This window comes from Tinamus guttatus, unplaced genomic scaffold (genome assembly GCF_059628265.1).
Source record: "Tinamus guttatus ecotype Peru unplaced genomic scaffold, ASM5962826v1 Tinamus_guttatus_pri_ptg000254l, whole genome shotgun sequence".
Taxonomy (NCBI): domain Eukaryota; kingdom Metazoa; phylum Chordata; class Aves; order Tinamiformes; family Tinamidae; genus Tinamus; species Tinamus guttatus.
In genome coordinates, this window is record NW_028288788.1 from 1,479,548 (window position 1) to 1,502,652 (window position 23,105).

The following is a 23,105-nucleotide window of genomic DNA, read 5'->3' on the forward strand; positions in this document are numbered from 1 at the left end:
GTCTCCTCCTCCAACAGCGATGCAAAACCTCACTGGGAAGGCAACTGCGGATGGATGAAGCCTTGGTAACGTAAGGATCTGAGGCTGCAGGCCCCCAGCACGGGGCGGCATTGCCAAGTTCAGTGACTCTCCGCAAGACTCGGCTTGTTCCGCAGAGCCGTCCGCCAGCCGCACTGCGTTTGGCCTCCGGGCTCGACGCGCAGCGGGACACGGAGCACGGCACGGGCACGGCCCCCAGCGGGCCCCGAATCCACAGCGGTCACAAAGAGCTGGGCCCTCCGCGCAAACCACGTGCTGGCCTTCAAACTGCTCCCGAGGGCTCCGCATCCCGCCAAGAACAACCTGCGCGAGCAAGAGCTCTGCGCCGGCCCCGCTCTGCCCTGCAACCACCCAGCTTCTCCCGGGCTCAGGTTGTCTTCCGCACACCAAAGATAATGGGTGATGGAGCAGCTGCTGCTTTCTAAACACACAATCCTGGCAAGATTCAAAGCACAGGAGCCCTGGAGACACCCTCAAAGCTGCCGGTCTCTGCCGCGGCCTCCTTACCCCAGATTCGGCTGCCAACGTGAAAAGCAGCGGTGCCAACGTCTGCTCAGAGCCGCAGGGCCCGCGGGAGCCCCTCGCCCACCAAGCCGGCGGCCTCACCAGGACGGCAGCGGTGCCCGCGTTTCCCACGCGTGGTCTCCCGCGGGCTGAGACCCTTCGGGCTCCTCTCCCCGCCACGTCCCTGCCCTCAGCAGCTCTTGCTGAAAAAAAGCAGCAGCTCAAAAAGAGAGAAGAAACCAGCAGGAAACTGCACTCTGAAACCCCCCTCTAAAGCGCATCTAGGCAGCTCCCCATTGTTGCAGCTGCCTCACAGGCCCTTTTCCCTTCGCCTCTCTCGCACTGGGGAGTCAAAGCTGCTTCCATCAGTGATTGTCCACAGAACCACGAGCACCTTCCCCAGGAACCTGCCTGGTTTGCCCCAGAGCAACAGGCACCGGGTCCACCTCGACTCCCCCAAGACCCTGCTCTCCGGCGAGGTTCCTGCGTCAGCCCAGCCCGTCCCCACGAGCCCTCTCTGCGCTCTCTCCCGCGGCTACGCGGGGCAGAGCGACCCCGCGCCGGGTGCCCTGGCGGGCGCAGGGACCGCAGCCGCGCGGCTGCTTTGCAGCAAGTTTCAGCTCGGGGTTTTTGGAGCGCTCCCGGCACAGCCCGGCTTGCCAGCACAGCCGGTCTCGGTGGACGGGGCCCGGCCGGCGCGAGCCAGAGGTAACAAATCACCAAAGCAGGCAGAGTGCGTCGCTTGTTCCCGTTCAGCAGCGGGGCACACGTCTTGCTCAGCGCAACATTCAGGAAGCTCAATGTTTTTTGGCACCGTGCACGCTACAAAGATGTGTTTGAACTTCCTGATGAGCCCCTTGCTGGCAGCAGCAACATGGATGAAAAGGAACATTTGTGACAGCCATGAAGTGATTGGACTCAGGGCAGGAAGCTGCAACCCAGAAAGAATTCGTTTTGGAACTCACTTTTTTGGCTTTCATTACTAAAATGTATCTCCAATTATTGAAAACAGGTTTCACATCTCCGGCACTGCGCTCGGATGTGAAGGTCACAAGGGTTTTCTACTTGCAGCCACATGGATGGGAGCTTTTATCGATCCCTTAAGGCCTCCAAGAACTTCTGCAATCCCGAAGCAAACTGATTTCACCCAAGGCTACGGCCAACAGGCAAAGGATGCACCGAGTGGAGAAGAGGAACATGCTCAAACCCCTCAGCAACCTCAACGGATTCTCCAAAATAAACCAATACTAAGACACCAACTCAACATCTTCATAGAGAAGCACTGAGTGCCCACGGAGATGTAGCACCAGGCAAACCCCTGGTGGGCATCCCTGGCCAGAAACAGTGTCCCACGGCCTGGTATCACCGTCCTTTGGAGGAGCATTAGCTTATGGGACTCCTGGAAGGTCCCCCCAGCTGGGATCGTGATGAAGATTTAACCCTAGGCTCCTGCTCAAGGAAATGCATTCCTGAAAGGACACGAAGCTGAACGTGCCACCGGTGCCTGCCACGGGCAGAAGACACTGGCGGGGCAGAGCAGCACGGGAAGGCTGCAGGTTGCTGCAACAGTCGCTGAAAACACAGTCCTGAGGGGATCAAGAGGTAGATGAGGGCCCAGCCTGCACAGACCGCAGGAGGTCGCGGCAGATGTTTGATATCCCGGGCTGCCGCAGACGGGATCCCCACAACGCTTTTGTTCCTGGGACAGAAGCAGGCAGAGCGATGGTTTCCTCCCGTTTTCCCAAAGGAGGAGCCAGGTCCCAAGTGCCAGTCAGCTAAAAACACCCCAAGGGCAGACGCCGCAGACACCACCGACACGGCACCCAAGCAGCCAGCACCACGATCCCCGCAAAAGGACAACCCTTTCTTGCAGACAACACCAAGACGTATCTTCCTTTTCCGCAAGGAGAACACGCGCTGGAGGTCAGATCTCAAGCTCCCTGCCGAGGGCCTTGGCTCGGAAGGCTCTGGGAATTCCGAATGCTCCGGGGACACCAACTGTCGCAATGCGGCGAAGGCCGGGGCAGAGCAAGTCCCGCCGCGCAGGGAGGACCCGGGGCTGCCCTGGGGTTCAGGTCAGCAGGGACCCAGTAAGAGCCCTCAACGCTCCCTCTCCACAAAAAGCAGCAATTCCGTCCTGCAAGCACCTTGGGAGGCGAACACCGGCGAACATCTCCCTGCCCCAGCAATGGAGACTGAACCTTCTTGCTGGATGTTTTTTAGTGGATTGAGATGAAGCGGGGCCAAGAGGTCTAAGCAGCGTAACAGTCAGGTGAAAGCTGACCGATTAAAAGCCACTTTTCCCATCTCCTCCTACTCTCACATCAGTGATATAGATGGGGGAGTGGGCAGAAATGTAGTTAAGGCTACAGCCCCTCCAGCCATGGGTCACACGCAGCCTTCCATTCCAAAGCCTTCCAAAGACCTGAGCGCTTTGCCTTTCACTGGGAAGGATCCTAAGGCAGCTCTGCAACTTCCACCTACCCAGGGACCTGGATGAAGTTGGAGTTGCCCAACTGCCAGCTGAGTAATATCTGGGCTACATTGTCTTCCTGGATTCCAGGACATAAATTGGGTACAGCTCCTACTAGAAGCTACTGGATGTTTCACAGCTATCACCCCCTGAGCATCTTCCCCCTCTGCAGGGTCTCATCTTGCTAGTAAGACCTCAGCAGGGTGCACTGCTGTCAACTCCTCTGCCACACGCAAAGCGGAAAACCAGCTCTGAATGTCCCTAATTCCCGGGGAGATAAATCCCTTCCCTTTCCGACGCACAAGAAGGCAGCGCTAGGTCGACCCTTGCTCGCCCAATGACCGCCCACGGCGGATGCTCTCGCGGATGTCCCACGGCCGCAGGGGACACCGGCAGCCGAAGCACTCGCCTACCCGGCGCGCAGCAGCAGGACTCAACGAGGGACGCGCGAGGCCCAGCTTTTTGTGACCACGGGAGCCACTAGGTGCCTGCTAAGGCCGGGCTCAGGGACGAGGTGATGCCCAATTGCTGGAGGTCTGAGACTCACCCGGGAGCAGCAGCACCTGCAGGCCCCGGCGCCGCGTTCCCAAACCTACACGTGTTCTCCCTCTAGTCATTTCGCTGTTGCAATTCCCCATTCTTTTACTGTAGTTTCCTTTATTGGTGCTTGGTCCACTCTGAACTACGGACCAAGGTGATTTCTACACACTGCAACATCCTTCTAAGCCTTTTGTGCACTTGAATAAATAAGTTTTCTTTTTCTTTTTTTACAAGTTTACTGTGCATTGTACAATCTAAAAATAAATGAAATAAAGTATATGAAATTTATAAATCTTCATCACATCTCTATAAAATACAGCCGCTGCTCCGAGCGGCACTTTCTGTACACTGAACACCAAGTCACAATACAATGAAACGCACCAGTCTGCGAGTGCGGCAGCACGGTAAGCTAGATTGCGGTGTTTTTGTGAACTACCATTTAGACCTACTTAAAACAAAGAAATACAAAAGCAAAATGCACTTAGTCAATAATGTACACGGCTAAGCCATTTCTGAATCAAGTATCAAAATCCTACCAACAAAATACATCGTACTTAGAACAAAAACAACGAGCTGAGAAAATATGCTACCTGCACCAGTACAGAAGCATGATTTTCGGTCTACCCAAGGTTGTTAGAAAGGGCATGACCAATACCAGTGATTATGCACCCTGTTCATATGCCAATGACATCCCAAAGCGAAGTTACCAGAATAATTACCAAAATTCACAGTGACTTGAGTGCCACCAGCGACTGCAAATGGCCCAGTGAAGTAGTTTGAATGGGGCAGGACTCGAGTTTCTCCTGTTCAAACTGTGCCTGAATTGGCTGAGCTGCCCTGGGCCGAGCCCGGGGTCGTAGCTGCCGGTCCAGAGGGGAGCACTGAGCTCCTGTGTGCGATGGACACAGTCAAACACCACCCAGTTAACAGAGCGCCTGGCTCCGTTCAAAATAACACATCACACCTCAGGCTGCCGTGCTCGATAGCTCACACTGCTGCCAGCCAAGTGGATTTTTGGTATATGAACAGAGCAAGTTGAATAAATAAAACACAGACCTTTCTGAGAACTGGGTTTGGCATTGGTCAACCCTCCAAATTCAGCACCAAGGATTCAAACTAGAGGCACAGTTCTGACGGATGAAATAGCACCGAGAGGAGGCTCTTTATATCTCTGCTGGTGTGCCAGTCCTTTATTATTCAGAGTATTTAATAATAAGTTGTATTTACGACTGTAGGTGGAATAAAATAAGTCAAAATGGTTTTCACTTTAAAAAAAGATAAATACTTTATCTAAACTATCAACAATACAAACTGGAGCTTTAAGCATTTCTTTCATTTTTTTTTTCTTTTTTTTTTCTTTTTTTTTTTAAACTCCAATTCACAGTAAATATTGTTTTCTCTGCTGTTTAGGTCTTTTTTTGTGTGTTTTTATTTTGTCCAGTAGTAAGAGTAGAAACCCCTGCACAGGCCAGGTGAGCACCTTTCAGTGGAAGCCGAGTGAAGTTGGTCCACGTTGTCCTTGCATAGGTCACATTGGGTTGAGGTAGAAATCCTAGTTACCTGCACAACAGGAGAAGAGACTCATCTAAATAAGAGACAAACTCTACTGTAGGTTAGATGTGACAATCAAGTCCACATTGCACTGAGACCTGGCAGCCAGCAGAGAAGGGAGGATTCTTGCCTTGACCCAGTCACAATTTTACATAAAGGAGGCCTCCAAGTGCAATAATCAAAGCGAGCTCATGTGACTGACCTCAAAGAGTGGCAAAAATGTTCTGGTATTCAGGACTTCAGCTTTTTTTCTAATACACACTGATCTCCCCCACCCTTTTTTCGTTTTTGTTTTTAATGACCTTGGGGCAGGGTCATAACCCAGTTTCAGTAACAAAAACAGGAGAAACAAAGCAGATGATTTTAGCCCCCAATCCCAGATTTCAGTCTCAGTTCATGAGGTCTCTGAGCACAGACATTCGTATCAATGCAACTGCTCAAAGACTTGACCCGTGTTTGAGAACCACAGTGTGCTGGACCACAGCTGTCTACCGCACATCTACATTACACATCATCTGCTCTCTAGTATTGCATGACCCCAGTTTCTGGGAAGGCAACTGCTTCAGCAGAAGACTTCCACACTGCTCTCATTCGAGTCACACACATACACAAAATGCAAAGCCTAAAGCTCCTCATCCCCTTTCCCCACTCTTATTTTTATCTGGTGTCCTTCAGACCTACTGAGTAACCACCATGCTATTCTGCATTAGTCCCTGTTAATGCACAGGGGCCAAATTATTCAACTGTTACTAGCCACGTTTTCTGGCTTATGAGCATTGAGGCAATACTTACCCGCCTCACAAAAAGCCTATGTGAGGACTTTTCATGTCTGTGGAACAGTTTGATGATGAAAACACTATACACAATGCACAGTCAAAAGAATCTCTCAGGTAGATTGTGGTTGAGTCAAATGTTTTATAAGCAGCAAAGAGTATTCAATCATATACTGTATGTTACTTTGGTATCAATGAACAGCAACAATGTCAAAGACCTACAAGAAAGCACGGAGCAAGCTCTGGGGCCTAACATACTCAGTTAACTTTGCAATCATGAGTTACATCATAACACCACAGAGTATTTTCATAACAGCAGTACCCAACTCTGTGCTGGTACACTTTGTTCTGGCATTGCTCTGGAAGGCATGGAAATACTCAAGTAGACACATATACTGTCCTGGGATCTTCCTCTCTCTTACAGCCTCTGCACGGAATACAGTTAACCCTGCGTATTCCCTACCTTCTCCTCCACCGTCTACCCAGGAAGTCAGTGACTGCCAAAGTGAGCATAAATACAGCATCCGATGGAGGCCGTTGCTGCCAGCCCTATCCTGGAAACGCAGTCAAGCTGCAGAGCACAGATAACGAGGCCTTCCTGGTTTCTTCTTACCCAGTTTCTAACTTTCTTCTTTGCTGCCTGTGTTTACATCAAGCAGTCAGGACTCGTAACTGCTTTTGCTCCTTTGTTTTGCAGGGCTGCAAGGGATGCACTGGGTGCAGTGCAAGAGCAGTGCGTTTCCTTACCAAGACAAAGCTGCAGCTCGTAACCTGGAGATTTTTTAACTTTTGAGTATTTGGAGCAGCTGTTGTTGAGTGACACTACAAAAACAAGACCACATTGCCACACAGTCACGAAGCAGCGCCATTGCGTGCGGCCTAATGCTACAGAAACATGGACTTGGGGGAGATGCAACAGTCGGTTTCAGAGGGCAAGGGAAGGGGGAATCGGAGTAGGCAACAACCACTTCCAACATCTGTATAAAAACATACCTAAAAAATAGACATTTCCTCCTGATTTCAAATGGCCAAGGAAAAAAAAAAAGCTTTCAAGAAGCAATCCCAACCTGAACATAATGCTAATGTCGGATGAGACAGACCCGAGTTACCAGAGCGAGCGCTCCGTGTCGAGAAATCCTGACTCCCAACCACGAGGCATTAAGACTCTCCATCCTCTGCCGTAAGTGCTGCCCCCAGCTTAGAGCTCTCACCGAGCCCGTTCCCACCCTATCTCTGCAAAGGAAGAAGCGTCAGTGAGCATCTCGCACACAACTCCTGCTGTTTTTTCTCTAGCCTTACCTTACAAAATAAGAACTGTTAGCTAAGCAAGCTCTTTATCGCGGCTTAACCCCAGAAAGGTGCGAAGCATAAGGAGGCTGCATGCCAAGTGTAACCCACATAGCGGAGGTGCCGGCTGCGTTGGCCGGCGCGATGGCCGGCGCGGTCTGTGCCAGCGCCACGCGGGGCAGAGGCGGGTGGTGGACGGTAAAGGAAGGGCGGGAGGGTTTGTGCTGCAGAGAGGTTAGCTTAAAGGACAAAGAAGCGTTAGCAGGTTGGACAGAAGCAGCAGAAGAGGATGGCAAAAAGGCTTCGCCGGGGGGGATGGAGGGCAGGGCCTGCAGCAGCGCAGGCTCAGGGTTAGCAGCGAGTAATGGAGGAGGAGGAGGCAACGAGACGTTAGGAGGCGGCGGGGGATGAAAGACAGACTGCACCGGCGCTCTGTTGAGCTGCTGAGCAGATCTATTCTCGCTAGATGTTACTAAATTAGAGGAGGGGGACGGGAAGGATGGGGCTGAGGTGCTGGCAACAGCCTGCAGAGGGTTTAAGCTTAGCACGGTGCTGCTAGAGACAGCACTGCTGCTGAAACTGGCTCCGAATTGATGAGGAGAGGAGGCAGAAGGCACCGCATGGTTAAAAATACCTGCAAACAGGAGAGAAAAACTCAGCTTCAACAGATGGGCTTTGTACAGTCTCAAGTGACAAGAGAAACAAAACAAAACAAAAGCCAAACAAAGAAAACAAAAACAAACAAAACCAAGCAAAATTATAGTAGTTACAGCCCCATACAAAAATATGCAGCATGAGATAGCAGCAAGCAATGAGAGATAATGGTGCAGGCCAGGAGGTACAAAAGATTTCACTTACCTTTCCTACTGCCAACCTCTAAATGGCACGAGGGAAAATGGTCAGACCCAAGAACTCTCAGTTCTACACCACCCGGGTGGAGTTTTGATGAGATTACGTGGTCTCTAGAGTTGTTTATCTGAAGACTCAAATTGCTGCTCTTCCCTCCCCACCCTCCTGCTTTCCCACTTACAGGGCAGCAGAGGGGAGATTGTATTTCCAGCAAATCTACATGCTGAGAGATGTGAGAGTTAGGATTTCCCGACATGGTGCCTGAATGATTATGGACAGGTAAGAAAAAACTGCCCTTGACCCTTAGTTCTGGCAGGTTCAGACTATCTTCTACTCCTGCCAGCTTGTCTCCAGTTTGGGCCACAGAGGCCAAGCCTGTGCAGAATCTCAGAAGTGCAAGGTGCATATGGCATTGCCCTTCCTGGCAAAGAAATGCTCTTCATGTCCATTCAAGAGCCAGAATGCTACACAATTCCCAACACCATCTCCTCTGAAGAGACACTGATGTTTTTGCTCTTCCTGGATCATGCTACATCCATTCAAGGCCTAATCCCAACCTTTCGTCAAGTTGTCAAGTTAGAGATCCTTAACTTGGTAACATGACAAGTTAAAATCTTTTACCTGCAGGCAGACCTAAGTTGGTTCCAACACAGCAACATCTGAACAAGCAAACATTATGAAAGCACAAAGTCTGGGTGTATTCTTTCATTAAGGTGATACAACATGCTCATCTAGTAGACAAAGCTCATGAGATTTCACTGTGGGGAACTGCACTCATCCTAGCATTTCCAAGAGATAGAGGAGACAGGTTATGTGGGACAGATCTGCTTCACATCCTGCAGAAGTGAAAGGGTCTCACCCCTGGAGAGGCAGAGTCAGACTTTCCTTTAGGCCCTGTCTTATACCAGAGAAAGAGTTCTGCCTACCTCCAACTGTTCCACCTGTAACCCCAGGAGAGAAGTTCCCCATAGTGTGAGAATTAGTCAGTCTGGTTGCAGCTGATGACACGTGGACCAGACTGGCAGCAGCTGGCATTGAATTAAATAAGGACTGCAATACTGAGGAATTTGTCACTGAGTTGAGGTTTGCTTGCAAGGCCATGGGGCCCAGGGGGAACTGTGATCCAGTGGTCAGAGCGTTTAGGAAAGGATGGTGCGGCTGAACAGAAGATGCTGGGTTGCCTGCTGAAGAAACAGCAGTCGAAAGGCTTTTACCATTCAGAAGGCCACCAGATGAAACAGCAGCAGAAATGAAAAGGTTGTGGCCGTTTTTGAACTCCACATCTCGGTCCCTTCCTTTGCCGACCTTTCCATTATGCTGCAGAGAGTTTTTTTCCGAAGAACCCCCAGTACGGATGCTTATTTCGCTGATCTCTTTGTTTTTGCCCCCTGACCGATTTAAGTCTTCTCCTTTCGTGCTGCTGAGGCCTTCGAGTTGCCTCTTGTTCAAAAACGGGTTTGTTTCCGACACCCCCACATCTTTGCTTCGCTGTGACTGAAACCCCAGGGAGCAGTTGGAAGTCACGTCTGAAGTCTTATGCGGAAGAGAAGCACCGTCAATAAAGCTGTGTAAACCCAGGTCTGCTGACAGTCCACCGTTGTACGTGAACCCATTAGTGGAGTTTGTGCTCGGGCTGAGCCCCTCGGCCCCAGAGGAGGGCATGGCAATGCTTTTCCTCGCGTGTGCTGTGATCTTGGAGTCAATGGCTAGGCTATCCTCAGCGGGCGGCCGAAAGGCGAAGAGCGAGTTCTGGCTCAGGGATGAAGCCGACTGCAAGGGACTGTCCGTGGTTTTGGTCAGGTTGATGTCGGATATTGGTGAGAAAGTAGATTTCCATTTACTGCTGTTCATGTTCTCGTTGGTTTGTGCTTGTTTCCTCCCGGGTAAATTGCCGCCTAGTTTGGAAGAAAAGGTAACAAAAATATCAAAAGAACAGCTTTCACTGAGTCTGTTCATCAAGAATAGGGAGCTCTCTTTGGGTTTGCTTCCTCTCCCCCCGACCAGCACACATATTTAATCAATCTGTAATTCTATTTGATTCAAAGGCAGAAATACATGACAGAAGTCACCTAATTGAGCTCCAAACCTAGTTTAGTGCTCTGAAAAGGTCTGAGAAGACTAATCTACTCTTCCCTCAGTCTTTGCACTACAAAGCTCTTCCCAAATCCTGTGTCATTAAAAAAGAAGTCAGGTGGAGACAGAAAGAACTGATCCAAGCTCTGTAGATATCAGCCATACGTCTTAGTGACGATTATGTAAAGCCCCAGCAGAGCTGCAGACTGCTCTACAGCACACGAGTGCAGAAAAGCCTGCTATCCACTCAAAAAGTGGGTGGCAGACAACCCATTTCCATAACATGAATGATTAATGTTCCTCACACCTACCGTTTTCAACAGTCTTCTGTGGAGATTTGCTCTCCAGCGATATCGTTGCAATTTTCCTCTCAATTCTAGTGAGAAAATAAAAAATGTTATAACACTAATTGCAGTCTTATTGTTGTACATTACCCTTGTAGCTTATCTTCCTTATGTTCATGTCCTAAGAGTTGTCTAGAGTATAAAAGCAAGTCATCTATGAAAGCATATTGCTACTAGAAGCACTTAAAACATTTTTTTTAATCCACCAAAAACTCTGAGCAGAAGCTGTTAAAGATTTTCACTCTTTCTCAAGATTATTGTATGTTCAGAGAACTTTACTGTTGCTCTAATTTCATGAGAAGATAGGCTGCTGCTATCACCTCAATATTAGTTACTTTTCCTGTGCCTCAAGCAAGAAAAAGAAATCACTGCATCCACATGCAGGTAGAACGTAGCAATATTCAGAGCAAAACACAACATTTTGGGGTAGGAAGGAAAGAATTCTTCATCAAGCTGAAAGCAGGGAGTGAAAGGGAGACAGATTCTTGGTTAAAAGTTATATCCGTGGCCCCAGTAACTCCTACAAAACAACAGAGTAACCAAAAAAATCATTTCTATACTATTTCTTACAAAGGCCAGATACACAGCAAACACAGCAGGAATAGGCTCCCACTTGTTCAAGCACTGCTTTCTAAATAATTTTCTGATTTACAATTTCAGCCTCACAAATGGCCTAGTGGAATCATTCTCCAAGGAAAGGCAGCAAAGAGAAAAGACCTAACACATCCCTCTAGTTTAAAACACCGAGGAAAATCAGAGCAATCTCCTCATGGTATCTGTGCCTGTGTATTCACCTGGTGCTGTTGTGCTCATCTTCGGATCCCTGCTCTTCATCGGACGTTAGAGGGGAGTAGTGAACGCCGTTGGTCTGAACGAGCGGCTTTTCCTTTTTCAGTACCGGGGGCAGGTCATTGTCCTGGTAAGGAACAGGAGAGTTCTTCAGGGAGTTTTCAGGAGAGGAAATGGCTGTTATTTCTAAAGGCTGGTTAATGTTATTGACCTGGTCAAGAAGGAAAGAAAACAGGTAAGGAGAAGAGTATCCGTTTAGAAACAAAGTATTGTGTTAAAGATATTAGAACAGGGCATAGGCATGCTGAGCACTGCACTAGTCAGGGGCACAGGCTTTAAGACAACTTGGAAAAATAGCTACTTTTAAGAGTTTGATTTTATGCCTAAATGCAAAAATGAAAACATGGTGGGATAACTACACTTCTTTTCCAACTACTACTGCAGGATCACATGAACACAACCTGTGTAGCAAGCTCAGTCATGTGAGAACATCATACACTTCTGGCACGCTCACACTATTGAGTCAGTTAGTTTAAATTACTTTCAAAATATTTCATCTACAGCCTTAAAAAAAAAAAAAAAGCTTTGCTGAAGACAGAAGCTTTTTGCCTGAACTAAAGCTAAGGGCCTGAACTAAAAATTAAGAGATTATTTTAATATTTAATGTCCTGATAAAAAAAAATCCCTCCTTGAAGATCTTCTGTCCTTACAGAAATAGGTCCTCAACTTTTTAAATTCACTAGCCTCTCACAAAGGTCATTCTCACACAGGCTCTGATAGGCTCTTCATGCCAATTTTAGCTACTAGCTCTGTAAAACCCATGGGTACTTTAAGGAACGGAGCAATTAGAACCTATTTCCAATTTAAAGGGGTTTCCCAGGCCCTCCTGTTTTGCTAGAGCTCTTCGTTTTTGCCCTTACCATGGAGTTAATGTTGAGTGGTGACCCCGATGGCTGCGTAAAGAGTCCCGACACAGTAGGTAAGGATTTGCGTTTCGGGGAGACCCCGGAGTTCCCGCTGGGATTCCCGGTAGAAGATCTCTTCCGCCGCCCTCGCTTCTTCCCATCCTGCGCGTGTGCTTGGCCACAGTCCAGCCGAGCGCTCGGGGGCAGAGCACTGTGCTTGTTGGAAGGGGATTGTTTTACATGTCCTGTATTAGGAGAGATTGTAAAGATGATTCTTCTCTTGGTCTCGTTCTCAGGATCTGAAAACGCTGCATCAGACTGAAGATCCCCCTTTGTTCCTTCGGCAAACATCTTCTGAGCATCTGCATATTGCAATACCCCTACCAGGCTCTGGGAGGTGCCATTTAACCTGGGGCTTGTTGAGTGCTGGTGAGCAGGGGAGTTTTGCCCGGAGTTCCTTGACTGCATCATTAGCAAAGGATGTTGTGGAGTGGAACTCCGAGACCCTACTGAGTTAAAGAGACTCCCAGAGTCGTCCAGAGCTGCCTGATCAACACTATGGTTAAGATGGGCTGGGCTGTTTGAAAGAGTTCCATTGACTGCCACGGAGCCAGAAGAGTAAGAAAAACCTGTTGAGAGGGAAAGGATACATCACTGCTTCTGCTGAGCGACAGTTCACAGCGCTAGGATCAGGGATGTTAGGAGTGGTTTCACCTGTACCTGTGTTAGAGCAGCCAGCAGCTCTGCCTTATGCAGGAAGCTGCAGGGCTGCTTTTCCCAAAGGGAGGTTGGGAACCCAGCGCTTAGCGTGGACGGCTTCAGTGAGCAGCTAGCCCGTTTCACTAGTTTTTTGCCAATTGAGGAAAATCCATGTGCTATATGGGACGTATCCCATGGCCTACCCAGCCTTTAAATGGAACTCAAGGATTGTTTTTCTTTTCCTATAGGAAACGACAGCCAAGCCCTTTTTTTTTTTTTTTTTTTTTTTTGCAAAATAGATGCTAGTAACAACACAAGCCCCTAGAAGTGGTAAATAGTGGTAAATAGAAAGGACAAATATCTGATGAGGGATCTGCTGTAGAACAGCTTCTGTATGCTAGAAATTAGTTTTCCTGGTCCACAAGGTCTCTGTGTCCTGAACAGCAGAATTTCAACAGATAAGCAAGTTCAGAAGCAGATTTTACACTTGAAGTATCCCTGTTCTCTCCCCTCTTGACGGGTCTTCCACCCCCAGCTACCCTAGTAGTTGTGTCTCCTCACGAGACACCACTGTGACTGCATCAGGGAATTAATTTTGCCATTGAAAAATCCCACCACACTGCTAAAATAAAACTTGCCAAGGCAGATCAGCTTGAAGCACAGCTGTGCAAAGCGTTTTGCTGGTTTGCTATGGTGTAAAGGTAAGACTGTCTTAATGCACATAGAGTTTACCAAAGGAATTATTGGCTTACACTGCAAGGTGCTGCAGTTCAGATAACAAAGGCAATTTCAAACTAGTTCTCCGTACTAAAGGGCATCTCAAGTGTCTCAGAACATCATCGTGCACAACGCGCGGTTCCTGGGTCGTGCCACAGGACACACATTTATCGTGTGCTCTGCTACCTCGAGTGACCTGATGTGCCCGGAACGGGGACACGAGCACCCGTGGGTGCCGCCACGGGGACGCAGCGCAGCTTCGCGCGGATGAGGCTGTTACCTGAGGTAGCCAAAGCCAGTGGCTTGTTTCCAGCAGCATTGCTTACACCATTATGAGAACTAGCACCAATCTGCTTTTCAAGTGTCGATGAGTCTCTATTCTGATGAACTGGGCTAGGTGTGCTTCTCTGGGGAGAGAGAAACAAATGTTTCAGTCCAGCAAATACACTCAGAAGCCACCAATTTAAACAAAATTCACATGCATTAGTATATCTACCAAGTGGCTCATCTTCCCGATTGCCCTGGATTTTGCTCGTTTTGAGGAAAACAGACAGCATATTATGGGACAAAAATAAATTATGATTACATTGCAATAAGATCTAGCATATGCCAGATCCCATGCAAACCCAGAGAGAACAGGCTCATTGTCCCAGAAAGTTTTGGCTCAGGACAGCGCAGAGGTCAGGGAACAAGCACCTCAGTCCACTGTGTCACAGGCAGACAGAGAGGCAGCAGGTGGCTGTATCATGTCCCTAAGCTGCTTTGGGGAACCTGGTGTGGAGCAACCCAGAAATAACCTGGATGCACTAGGCTACACTGCCTGCTGCTCTATCTCAGGTATTATAAACAAGTGGTATTTTTCAAATTGAGGTACAACAGTTGTGAAACCCCAGCCTGAATAAATAACATGCTGAAGTTAGAGGTAGCCCAGAGCTGGCAGTTTGTGCCCCGTTCAGTCCTTCTGAGGAGATATCACCACTCCTTGGAGTTGGGAAGACTCCAGTTACGCTACAGCTATGAAGTCTATGGCTGGAATGAGATAATGGATTGAAGATTATGAAACAACCCCAGCGTTTCAAATCCAGGATTGTAATGCTCAACCTCAGACACGCTTGGGTTAGATTCTAAATTCACAGCTCTTAAGAATCATTCACTGCTTTCGCATAAGTGCTGTACTGTAACCAGGACCCAGCCTCTTTAAACTTGCTCTACCTCCAAGAGTCACACGGGCTTATCAAGTTTTCAAACAGATGGCCTGAAAAAAGAACGTTGTAACAGCTGGGAAGTCAGCTACAGAGCAGTTACTCACACAGCAGGTATTACAATCTCAAAGCACTGTCCACGCTCATCTCATGCTCTCATGAGATGTAAGAAAAAAGATCCACCATCTATGGATGGGCAAAGTGAGGTAAAAGAATGTCTCCTTTGTGTCATACAAGGAGGTAAGGGCTAAGAGCATGTTTCCTTGTGAGGTTCTTGGCTCTCAGACCCACACACCTTCAAACACTGTTACCTTCCCTCCCAGTCAGTTCAGACTGTATGTGCTTTTGATGTACGCATTCACTTTCCTTTCCAAATGAAATGCTCCCAACTCCATCTAGACAACAACTAAGAACCAAGAGCAGCCCAACAGCAGCCTCCCCCGAAGCATCAGAGAGCCCAGATTAGCAGCCCGCTCAGGATCTGGTGCACAAGACACCATTACTGCCCACGGGGATTTTAGTTAGGCATGGAAAGCGTTGACAATCCCTTACTCACCACCTTCTCAACACGGCTAGGTAGGACTACGCTGGCCAGAGGGATACTAACAGGGAGTTTATTGGGCTGCACTGTGCTGAGAGGAATACTGATAGGTAGGCTGGTGATAGTTTCTCCATTACTCACAGAGGTTCTCTCTCTCAAAACCTGCAAATGGGAAAAAAAGAAAAAAAGTCATGCTTTACCGTATGCTATTACCAAAAACACTTTGTAAAAACTAACAGTAACCTGCTCATTTAGTTGCATGTGGTTGTATAAGAACCACATGCTTAAGAGTGATGACTACAGAAGCAAAGCCAGCTTGCCCAGCAACACCAAACTACTGGGACAGGAGTATCTGACTGTAGGAAGATATGCAAATTCCAGCTACCGCTAGCCACAAAAGCATAAGGAAAAGCACGCTTCAGGCAAGCCCATTTCCTAGTGCTTTGTGAGAGCTCTGTGGAAAGCACTCATCTGACAACTTTTTTATCTCGAGGTGCTCTGTATGCAGAAGAGGCAGCAGCCAGAAACATTTCCATGGTTACTTCCTGCTGAAGGGCTCTTGCTCTGAAACAAGCACCAGGAGGATCCATAGCAGGACCAAGCATGAGGCAGAAAAGCTTTTTTTTTTTTTTTCTTTTTTAAAATGGAAAATAAACTTGCGTTGAAGTAGAAATAGATTCAGACCAAACCAAAGTCATACTGTATTGCTGGCATAATCCATAGGCAAACCAGCCCCTCTGAGGAAAGTCTCTGTCATGAGCTCTGTCCTCTATTCCTCTAGCCAGTCCCTTCTTTCTACCACACCTACTCTTTAGTTGTGTTATATCCTACACCAAGGTGACCACAGGACAGAAAACATTTGCATCCCTCAGTCCCTGTTTCTCTTTGTTACTCTTTCTTTGTTCTAGTAGGTGTAAGGTCCTTGCACTCCAGCACCATCACAGCTCTTCTTACCTTCTCGCTTGCAATGGGTAAGGCCGCTGGGGAAGAGGGCCGAGTTTCCTGAGGACTCAGCTTTATGCCATTAATACCAGGGCTTGGATATGTAAGGCCATTCTCTTTTACATGGTCAACTCTGGAACAGACATGTACAATGGTTAGAATACAAGGAATTCCTGTACCAAACACAAGGCACTACACAGCTTCTTCATCTGATCAGTTGGCAATGCTGGTTTTGCTGATCTACAGTACAAAGCTTTAAGTATATAAAACTATTTAAAATTATTTTTCCACAATGCGAATAAACTACTTTTACTAAAGACAAATACAGTCACCCCTCTTTTCCCATCCTAGAAAATGATCACTCTCACCTCTGGATCTCATTAGCTGTTGCTTTTCCATTGACTGCATGGTCTTGATTCAAGTGTCTCCTTAGTGCTATTTTGGCAGGGGAAAACCTGGTGTAATCGGGTAAGGACAAGCTCGTCATCTTGTCTGCCTTCTGTCTGCTGTTGTGGTTTGGAGTACATGGAACTATTTCTTGGTCCAGATGGGAGGTCGTGTACTGAGGGGTGTTCTGCTTGGAGGAGGGCCTGCTAAAAGTGTTATGAATTTCATAGGGAGTAGCATGGCCGTTCATGGACAGTTCTGGGCTCATACCGTTGATGTGGGGCACAGGAAATTTAGAGCATTCAAGCTCAAGTTGGAACCTGCCATGATCAGCCTCAGGATCACGGCTCAGATGGTTTTTATTGCGTAGCTGGACTGACAGCGACTCATCCGACGGCGTATACGATTTCAGCTGCATGAGCTCCTGCTGTCTTTGACTCTTCTCAAGTTCCACAATGCTGATCTTTAAATGAAGAGGAAGACAACAACTAGAGACCATACTTAGGAATTTTAACACATTATGGAGTTTGCCATCAGAGACAACTCAGAAATAGTTTCATTTATTTCTGGGAGTAATGCGAAACAAGTGACCTACAATTTTAGAACCAAATCTCAACAGGCCACTCTCATTTTGTAAGATCAAAAGATGCCAGTAAGGGGAATGACTCAGAGACTATTAGAAAGCACCCTTCAACTTTTGGAAGCAAACATAAGGTACCTCCAATATAAATTTATATATATTATACATACACACACACGTGCATGTTTAAGAAGTACAGAGTAACTCACTACTGCCAGTCACAGAAGGAAAGCATCATCCCATGACAAGTCAAAAATAAAAATCCCTCTAAAGCTTATCTCACAAGGAGGAAAGAAACTTCTGTGGTCACAGGAGTTTCATTTTTTTAAACTATGGTTAGGTGATATTCTGTGGAAACCAATCTCTGAACCGAAACTTCAAAACACACAGAAGACTCTGAAGCCACACATTATGAAAAGAAAGGCGCTGCTTTTGTATATTAGGTCAAGATTTCTAATGATTTCAAAGAACCATGATTCCATCTTTCACAGCACTACCAGGGAATCAGGTCATAGTGTCTGCTTCCTTTTATTATCCTGAGAGTCAAAAAAGTTACCTGTGTTTTTATTTGTCTCAATTTTACCAAAACCCTCCGAAATATTAATCTCTAGAAAAAGTGTAACAGCCAGCTGGCTTACTCATCATATCATATCTAATCAAACACCCCAAGAGGCCTATTATCCAAGAGTTAATCCAGGCCTGTGACTTTAGACCTCTTTTTCCCCCCTTGCTCTCTACCTGCAACTCCAAACAGTGCTTTTGTTTCTCAGAAATTTGGTTCTTCAATGCCTGCTTCTCCTTCAGCAAGTTCTCCAGTGACAGTGTAGACCAATCCAGCTTCAGTTCTTCACACCTCGCCTTCAGCTGCGGAGACACAGAATGAACAGATTCAAAAAGGACTTTTGCTGTTTCCCACCACCCAAGGCACAAGGCATGTGCCATCATCTTTCAATTGGATTTCTGCAAGATGCTTTTCGTCCTCTTAAACTCAAGCCAAACACCACCAGAATGGTCCTGTAGCCCCACTTTAATGTGGCAGGAGCTGGCCAGCTTTTGTCTTAACTTGTCTTATCACCCAGCATAACTAAACACCCCAGAACAAATTTTTCCCCTTGTCTACCTTAATCCTGAAAGAAAAAAGAAGGGTTATGGCCACCATGAAGCAAACACTATACAAACTTCTTGGCCAGTGAGATCCAAGTTCAGTGTCGAGCCAGCTCAGGCCAGAGCCAACTGTCATCTCAGCATTTCTTAGAGGTAAACAAAGGTCTCCAAGAAAAGAGACCGCCTGCATTCTCTCCACCAATATCGTTCTTTTATCGAGAAATATATATGTTCCTCTATACAGGAACAACCAGAAAGTTGAGGCAGCTCTTGGGTCACAACCTGCCTTCCTTGCACAAATGGGAGCATCACTGCTGCTCAGATTCAAGCTTTGTACACACCAGCTGTAAGCTCTGGTTCCTGAGTTCGCTGTTATCCTTCTCCAGCTGTTTTGTCTGTTCTTTCAGTTGCTGATTGTGAGCAGAGATTTCCTTCTGAGCCTGAATCAGGTCATTGTATGTCAGAGCTTTAACTCCCAACTACACGATGGAGGATGAGAGAGAGAGAGAGATCATTCAATATAATCTTGACACTAAATCCAGACAACTGTCACATTCAAAGGTAACATTAAGGAGACCTGTAAAACTTTAATAGTTTGTAGAAAGACACTCTGAAGCACTTTCTCATCAATATTTTACAAATGAGGTAATGAGGAAGCTCAGAAATACCTCATTTTGAGTGGCTGCTCTAGCAATTCAACTTCAAAGCTGCCATTTAGTTTCTCTTGTCAACCACAAGAACACTATTTTTGCAGAGCAATCACGTTTCCTTTTGAGCTTCTGAACTTGCACTAGCAATGCAGAATTTGTTCAACTAACAACAACCCTTTATTAAAAGGCAGCGTTGTCTGTGGACTGTCCCCCCTTCACCCAAAGTGGTGCACAACAATCTGAACAGCAAAAATAAAACCTAACCAAAGAAGCAAAGAGATTCCATGTAATTTAATGCCATCTGCAAAAAGGAGGTTGAAGACCCTGGACCATTCTGGTCTTGCACCTTTTTAGCAAAAACATTTCCACCCAGATGGCAAACAAGCATCCATTTCCACCAGACCAACCTCATCAAGTTTCTGTTGAAAAAGACGTTTTATTTCCTCTTTCTGCGCCTGGCAGTGGGTGAATAACTGCTGTGCAGTCCCCAGTAGCTGGGCATTTTTCTCCTAGAAGAGGAAAGAGTGAGAAAATGCATGTTCAGCACCAAGGAAGGAAGAACTTTACATCTAGCTTTGAAGGCAAGTTGGTACACAGATGGAAATGAATCTGAGCTCAGAGAGGAGATCTGGGGACTAATGCAGCTCTTCTCAGGCTTCTGGCATCTTGTATTTGCCAGTGTTCAATGCTCTAAGGAAGTTTTTTAAGCTGAAAAGAACCTTTAAATAAACTTCTTTACTATACAGTAACATACAATCAGGACATTCTTAAAAATTCATTTTCAACTGCCTAGCACATCTGTAAAGAAGTAGCAATAACCACATCCTATAGAGGAGAAACAGAACTGGAAAACATTATCTGCATGAAATCTGTTACTAAACTGAGAATAGGCTAAATCTCTAGAGTCCCAACTCAGAGTTTTCCTACATAATATTCACAAAAGACACTCAGTAAATGAAAATACGTTGTGGGGGAGGCAGGAGGAAAGTCATAAATTAGCCAAACCATTTGTGTTTCTAAAGCCAAAGTCACTCTAATGAGCCACCCTACCCTTCTACTTGTGGGACGTTTCCTGCCTGCAACATTCCTTAACTGGATATCGGCTTACTCATTCCGGGGTCTTGCCCTGGGTGAGCAGCAAAGGGCCAGGGTAGGACTGGCTGAGGAGTCTCACATTTTTTCCATTCCTTGTCGCAGGATGAGCGCAGGGAGAGGAAAGAGCTTTGCAGATCCCACTTGCCCCCACACAACTTCTGCGGGAATCAAGCAGGAATTTGGCAAACAATTCCCGAGGAGGTGGAGGACAAGGAGAAAGACACCGTGACCCTCCAAACCATGCGGTCAAGTGAAGCAGCAGCACGAGCAAGTTCCAACTGTGAGAGCAAAACAGCAGGCCCGGTGCACAGCTCCCGTTGTCTCTGACTAAAGATTGGGCTGAGTCCCTGCAATCCTCAAGGTGCCATAGGGTGACGCGGAAAAGATCCACTGGGCTTCAGCATCAGGCATCTCATGTGGCCTTTTCGAGCAGTGCAGGAGCTGACAGCTCCATCTAAGGGTACTCCGGTGAACTAGAAGCTCAAAGCATCTTGTTTATTTTAGAATCGTAGTAGAGACATTTTTATTGTAGTTAAAAAAAAATAAAAGAACATGTTAGGGGGAGTCCTTAAACAGAGCAACAGCCCCTCTGCCAGAGCAGCCTGGCATCTGCTTTCATGAAGTGTAACCAGCCGTGCTCTTGGCATAACACTCCATCAAATCATCGTTTCACATCAAATTTCCCATTTTAAATGTCTTTACGCAACAGCTGTCAGATGCCAGCACAAAGTGATAACTTTTCCTCACTCTCGAGTCGTACTTCCAGCGTACGCACAATAATTTCACACTATTGTTTTTTATTCTGTTCCTGTCCAAGGAGGTAAGTTAACTTTATGATCTGATTTTTCTGATAACATTCCTACATGCAGAAAAATATACTGCTCAAAGAAAAGATCCCAAATTCCAAGTGCTGTTCAATGGCGAGAACAAGCGGGAGCAAGCGCCGCAGAAAGGTTTTCATTAGCATCACAACAGCACCAGACCCACTCGCTGGAAGGAATGGGTGGCACAAGTTGGCCTTTCTCCTGCAGAAAAAAAGGGTTCCAGTTCTGGAAAACCCCACAAAACACTGCCCCGGCTCGACGCTGACACTTGCAGAAAGGAAATAAAGGAAACGTTCAATGAGGGCTACCAAAAGGTGGACTTCCCAGGACGTTAAAGGGTATGGAGGAGCTCCAAGGGGAAAGGTTCCTCTAAGCAAGTACCTAAGCAGGCTATCTCATCGGGACTAATTTAGAAAGCAATTAAATTATTCATTAATTGAGGTAAGGCAATGCAAGACGGAAAGGCATTTAGGCAGTAAATCTCCTCCCTCTACTGGAGAGAAGTCTCTACAGCAACAGATTAAAAAACACTTCATAATTAAAGTATTTTCTATGCCTTTCCATGTATTTCAACTCCCCATTTAAAGTTTCATACTTTGCCCACCAGTGTAGCTTTGACATACTGTCAGTACCAAGAGATCCTTGTACCAAAGCATCCTTAAGGCTGCTAGGATATTTGCAACTCATTTAAGGTTTTCTTAAACTATAAAAAATAAAATATTAAAAAAACCCAAAAGCAAATAAACAAAAAACCCTCAGAAAATTCAATTCCAAGGATTTAAAGCAGACGTCATTCAAACTCGCTGCAATGTTCAGCTAGATTAATCCACATGTAATTATTTAAGCACAGATATACTGGCAGCTCACAGGATGCCACCATGGAGGGAAGCAAAAGAATATTTAAGCACATACTGCTGGAAAAGTTGACCTGTAACATTTGGAAATTAAAAGTTGGGGAGAGAAGGAAGGGTTCACGCCACAGCACTTTCCATATGCATGCAGCTCAGTGTGGAACTCGAATTGCAGAAAAAAGTCTTGTCAGGTGGTCTGCAAGGCGGGTAGCATGTTAAGAGGGAAGAGGAGATGCATCTTTCCCAGTTCACGGAGAGGGAATTTAAGCACACAGAATGACAGGCTGACCTAGTTAACAAAATCTCCATGTACAGTCATTCAGAGCAAGCCTTGCTCTGGCAGGGTCTTCAATTGGTCTGGTGCAGCACAGTCATTAAGATGTGCACAGTTACAGCCCCCAGGGTTTTCCCCCTTCTTCTAAGGTATTTAGTAGCCTGTCAGCTTTTGTTTAGAAATGCTTTTTTAAAAAACAACCAAGCAAAAACACTACCTTTTCCTGCTCCAGTAACTGTTGCAGACTTGCTTTATACTGAGGAGTTTTCATGTATGCCATGAACTGCATGTACTGGATCTTAAAAGAGTCTGCAAAATACATAAGGAAATAACACATTTCAAATGAGAGAAAACACATTTAACCCTCCTTGCTCCCTCTTTTTTATTGTTTGGGCTGTAAGTTCCCCTTCTTTTGGGCCAAATTACAGTTGAAGCAATATCAAAAAGAAATGCAAACCAGGATGTCAGCTACAGCAACAAGCAAGAGACTAGATGTCAAAGGAGGCAGTGGGGTGAAGTTCCCCCACTCTTGTTCAATCTAGAGCTCCCACTGTGGCTGTCTATTGACCACCCTTTGATTTGCTATTTAGAAATAAGTAAGTAAAGGTCCCCAAAAAACCCTACAGACCAACACCACTTCAGTCTCACCTAGCAGCTTCTGTAGTGCGGGTGGGGTGGGTGTCACCAGTAGCTGATTAGATGAATGCCGTTGCACTTTAGGAGGTAGTTGGTAATATGGACTATGAGGTGACTTGTATGCATCTGAAGAGAGAAAAAGATCACAAATTCATGAAATTCAGCATTTCTGGCAAGTGTACAGTAGCTTTGTCATTAGAAAGTATGTCATCTATAATGCAAGACCCAGTAAACTGGCTAGATCAACTACTACAACAAATGGTGTTTGGTGTTAGCCTGAGAACAGCAGCGAGCAAATAACTGCAGACAGCTTCAATCACCAGCATCATCATCATCATCTCAGACCAAGATAGACCACCACTTCAAAAGGAACTTTGCTTTAACAGCAAGGGAGAAGTCACACATGAAGACCAAACTAAAGGGAGCAATAAAAGAAGCAGGACCTCAAAGCACTCAGACTCTCAACACTTTGGTAG

The 23,105-nt window shown here is 46.6% G+C and overlaps 1 protein-coding gene across 5 annotated transcripts in view; it reads right to left on the bottom strand.

Moving 5' to 3' along the window:
* Positions 1-4,658: 4,658 nt before the first annotated feature.
* The window catches only part of DOT1L (DOT1 like histone lysine methyltransferase), a 60,520-nt gene continuing 42,073 nt past the window's right edge, over positions 4,659-23,105 (bottom strand). Inside the window, exons 15-29 of one of the 5 annotated variants that reach the window (XM_088526792.1) lie at positions 22,642-22,755; positions 22,211-22,302; positions 19,357-19,458; positions 18,641-18,778; positions 17,934-18,059; positions 16,597-17,078; positions 16,241-16,361; positions 15,302-15,448; positions 13,824-13,950; positions 12,143-12,756; positions 11,228-11,433; positions 10,401-10,465; positions 8,943-9,911; positions 7,180-7,801; positions 4,659-5,116 (exon numbers count right to left, since the gene is read on the bottom strand). In XM_088526792.1, coding sequence (XP_088382918.1) covers positions 7,215-7,801; positions 8,943-9,911; positions 10,401-10,465; positions 11,228-11,433; positions 12,143-12,756; positions 13,824-13,950; positions 15,302-15,448; positions 16,241-16,361; positions 16,597-17,078; positions 17,934-18,059; positions 18,641-18,778; positions 19,357-19,458; positions 22,211-22,302; positions 22,642-22,755 — 3,890 coding nt within the window. In that variant the 3' untranslated portion in view covers positions 4,659-5,116; positions 7,180-7,214. The remainder of the gene's footprint in view (positions 5,117-7,179; positions 7,802-8,942; positions 9,912-10,400; positions 10,466-11,227; positions 11,434-12,142; positions 12,757-13,823; positions 13,951-15,301; positions 15,449-16,240; positions 16,362-16,596; positions 17,079-17,933; positions 18,060-18,640; positions 18,779-19,356; positions 19,459-22,210; positions 22,303-22,641; positions 22,756-23,105) is intronic. The other 4 variants (XM_088526789.1, XM_088526791.1, XM_088526790.1 and 1 more) reach the window with 4 other exon arrangements.